At 43.8% G+C, this 4399-nt stretch overlaps 1 protein-coding gene across 1 annotated transcript in view; it reads left to right on the top strand.

Moving 5' to 3' along the window:
* LOC110306759 (acyl-coenzyme A thioesterase 6) overlaps window positions 1-2743 on the top strand; it is a 10891-nt gene extending 8148 nt beyond the window's left edge. Inside the window, exon 3 of the mRNA XM_021178844.1 lies at window positions 384-2743. Within this exon, the coding sequence (XP_021034503.1) occupies window positions 384-983 (600 nt within the window). The 3' untranslated portion in view covers window positions 984-2743. The remainder of the gene's footprint in view (window positions 1-383) is intronic.
* The last annotated feature ends 1656 nt before the right edge of the window (window positions 2744-4399 follow it).

A 4399-nucleotide genomic window follows, 5' to 3' on the forward strand; every position in this document is an offset into this window, starting at 1 on the left:
GCCACCATGTGGTTGCTGGGATTTGAACTCTGGACCTTCGGAAGAGCAGTCAGGTGCTCTTACCCACTGAGCCATCTCACCAGCCCCGCAGAGCTTGATCTTATATCTTTTTTTTTTTTTTATGCTGCTAAGTTAGGAAAAATATTTAACAGTCCATTAATTTATCTTACAAGGGCCTTTGTGTATACTTTTAACCTGGTCTTTATAAACATTAGATAGTCTATATACTCAATTTATTTATTAGCAGGCTTGTTTTTAACTTATAGATTATTGTATAAGGAAGACAAGGAATTATATTTGAGGATGGTACTTGGAGAATATAAAATCACTGCATGTGTTCCACTTATGAACCCTACACCTGTTATCCCTCTCTCTCCTCATAGGTGAAAGGCCCAAATATTGGACTTATTGGTATCTCCAAAGGTGGTGATCTGTGCCTCTCAATGGCTGCTTTCCTGAAGGACAACATCACAGCCACTGTCCTTATAAATGCCTGTGTGGCCAACACATTAGTACCTCTGTATTACAAGGATCTGTTTGTTCCTGAGCTTGGGTGTGACCAAACAAAAAGTAAGTCAGGCTTTATGGATTTGAGGGATATGTGGAACAATCCACTGGAGGAACCCAACCACCGGAGTCTTATTCCATTGGAAAAGGCCCAGGGACCCTTCCTGTTTCTTGTGGGCATGGATGATCACAACTGGAAGAGTGACGTCTATGCTCGTATAGCCTGTGAACACCTGCAAGCCCATGGAAAAGACAGACCCCAGATAATCTACTATCCAGAAACTGGTCACTGTATTGAGCCACCTTATTTTCCTCCTCCCATAGCCACTGTACTTTCGGTGGTGGGTGAAGCAATCTTCTATGGAGGTGAACCGCGTGCTCAATCAAGGGCACAGCTGGATGCCTGGCAACGCATTCAAACTTTCTTCCAAAAATATCTCAATGGTGAAAAGCCTGCTGGGCACAGCAAACTGTAACATTGTAATTATATTGGAAGTTCTAATTATGCCATGCAGATTCTTCTGGGTTTGCTGAATACTAAGGAAGTTTGGGGTTTGGGGGGGGGAGGGGCGGGCTGGTGGGGACCCAGATTAGGTCTCACATTCACTATGTAGACAAGGAAGAACTTCTAATCCTCCAGCTTCCACCACTCGTGTGCTGATATTGTAGTCCTACACGGTCATGCCTAGTGCTATGCCTTGCCAAGGACAAAACCCAGAATTTTCATAGGATGAACATCAAGGGACTAAGGGTTAATCCATGACAGGCTACAAACTGACAATTTGGGAGACTAGGCCTAAATTTCTGTTTCTCAGAAATGAGAACCCAGAACCTGTGGTCAGCCAACCACGGCCTCAGGCATCCTATCCAAGAACACCTTGTCATCTGGCCTGAAGTTAAAATAGATAAGATAAATGAACAACCCTTCAGTGAGGTCTCCAGAGCCTAACCAATTATAAAAATTAGTCAGACCCCTATTGATAGAACTAACCAATCAAGATAAAGGGCACATTCCCCTCCCTCAAATTCCCCAGACAATAAAAGCTGGGTCTTCAAGCCCACTAGAGGTCTCCATTCCCAAATGGGGAGACAGCTACATATTATTATTATTATTCAGCTAAATAAATGCTCTTTGCTTTGACATACTATTTAAATCTGAGATATCATTCTCTGGTGAGTCTTACACCCTAACAGGCATGCATCCCCAGCTTCCTACGAAGCTCATAGGAAGCTCAGCCTCCTTGTAAGGCTCCCACTGGACTCTGGGCCTTTGCAACAACTCTCCTCTCAGTGCTGGGGCTTCTCTCTCCTCTGAATTTCAGCTAATGGATCTGTTTAACTCTGTAAGACCAACTTTAACCTTAAGTAAAAGAATATAAGAAGTATTTGTACAACTCCCAGTTACTGGACTGTCTTTTATTCTGCTTCCAAGGGAACCCACCTACTGAAGGCGACATATGACAAATAGATTATCTCTCTCTCTTTTTTTCTTTTAGCAGTTTTTAACATGCCTGAAATTTGCTCAAGACTTCACCCTAACCCCCAAGGTACTTATCAATATAGTTACTGTCTTGTCTGAATTACTGGTCACAGTGTGATATTTTCCTGTCTGGGAAAAAGGTTTCGATGTCAAGATGACTATGACTATAAAATGTGAGGCAGAGCCTATGACTTTGGGCACAGTTCTGCCCACGGAGTCACTTTCTCCTATCCCTGTCTGCTCTTATTACAACCAAGAAGACTAGTTGCTTCCGGTAGTTGTAGTGAAGCGTTATCTAGTCCTGAGATTCCAGAGTAGAGGATCATCCCTGAGCACAAGAAAGTCTTCCAAGACTTCAGGTCAAACCCCATGGTTTCCTGGGTGTACACAGAACCTCTCGCCAAGCCAGTAGCTTTCACTTCTCTTTTCTCTGAGTGGTAAGCTAAGAGCTATTGCATCTTGCATGCTATCCCACTGTTAGAACATAAACATGACCATCCAAGCCTTGTTGTTGCTTGTATAGCCGGACAAACTTGTAACCTCATGATCTCAGCTTTCATGATAAAGCCTTGAACCCAACTACAGTCAAATTCTCTGAGCTCTGGTCTTCTAGCCATTCCTCAAACATGGGCTGAGTGAATAAATCTGTGCATTATAATTTGGGTTCATTGTGGCTGCTGTTTTCTCTGTTGGTTTGTTTCTCCTTAAACAAGGCCTATTTGTTTTGAAAATAAAATGTGCTTTGGATAAACTTGATTTATTGTTGTTGTTGGCATTTAGTCTAGGCTCCACCCCACAGTTACCTGGCAACAGCCAGGTATGCCTGACTCACTTTAAAGGGAGCTGTTTGCCCCCTCTTCTTTCTCTTGCTTCTTGCCCCCTCTCCCCATTCCCCTCCCACCTCTCTCCTAGACTCATGGCCAGCCTCTTCTACTCTCCCCTCTCCTCTCCCCATGCCCTGAATAAACTATTCTATACTACATGGTCCTGTGCTGGTACCTCAGAGGAGGTGGGGATGCCTCAGCATGTGCCCCCCCGTTAGAGGCACCCCCCCACCCCTCACCCTTCCCATCCCCTCCACCCCCGCTCCACTATACCTTGCCTCCAACAAACATATCTCTGGCCTCTTTCTTTTTATAAAACACAACAGTTGTGGTTAAAAGAATGGAAAGATCTATTATATAATCCTTTTGTTTCTTATGGGAATGCTTTTAGCTTTAGAAAATCTGAAACTCACAGTATTTTGTTTTGTTCCGAGGAGGGATCTCTCTACATAATCTTTGTTGTCCTGGAGTTCACTGTATGCCATGGGAGCAGAAAAAAAAGAAAGAAAGAAAGAAAGAAAGAAAGAAAGAAAGAAAGAAAGAAAAAAAGAAAGAAAGAAAGAAAAAAGAAGGAAAGAAAGAAAGAAAGAAAGAAAGAAAAAAAGAAAAAAAGAAAGAAAGAAAAAAGAAGGAAAGAAAGAAAGAAAGAAAGAAAGAAAGAAAGAAAGAAAGAAAGAAAGAAAGAAAGAGAGAAAGAAAGAAAGAAAGGCGGCAGCTTCAGTAACATTGTATCGGTCAGACTGGGCTGCCTACCATTGATTAGCTCCCACAAATTAAGTGGCTTCAATAGGTTAAGGGGAAGGTCTTTATCGTAGATAAAAGAGTGAGACTAGCTAGAGGCATCTGGGGAGGATTGCCATGGTTACCTCTCCAGGACAGAGAGAGGAGCAGAGAGGAAACACAGGAGAGCATCAAGCTGACAATTGCCAAGGTGATGGGAGCAGAGAAGATAGCACAACTGGTGGGCAAGTCCTGCTAGTTCAGGTATAAGAGGGTGCGTTGCTGCAGGAGGAGGGCGGACTCGCTAGCACAGCCTGAGAACTAGCATGGGGCTCTGGTCTCCTGGAGGCTTGTTAATAGTGACTTAGACGCCCTTTCCGGAGGCTGGGGGCAGGACGAGCGAATAAGAGAGTAATGGCGTTTCCTGGAAAACAGAAAACCACTATCCACGGTTTCTGAGGAATGGTGAGAATTTACTGGAGTCCAGCCTGAGCCGAGCACAGTCGACCATCTTGACCGGTTAGGACCTGACTCTAGCTATGTTAACCAGGCAGGATTGGCCTGAAACTCACAGAATTCCCTCCTTCCTTGGCCTCCCCAGCTGAGGTTAAAGGCATGAGCCACATGCCTGGCTCACAGTGTTCTTGCTATGAAATGTGTCAAAACATGTTGAGTTATTTTGTAGAGGCAAGTAAATGCCCAATAATATGAAGTTGGTATAATGGTATAATATATAAAGTGGGGGTCTCAGCACTGTATGGGTAAAAGTAAGGACATGATCACTCCATGGTAGGCTGAGGGTTATATTGCAGCTCTGAAGGAGAGCATGTCCTGAAGTATCTAGAAGATTCCAGAGCAGGGAGCGAAA

This window comes from Mus caroli, chromosome 12 (genome assembly GCF_900094665.2).
Source record: "Mus caroli chromosome 12, CAROLI_EIJ_v1.1, whole genome shotgun sequence".
Taxonomy (NCBI): Eukaryota; Metazoa; Chordata; class Mammalia; order Rodentia; family Muridae; genus Mus; species Mus caroli.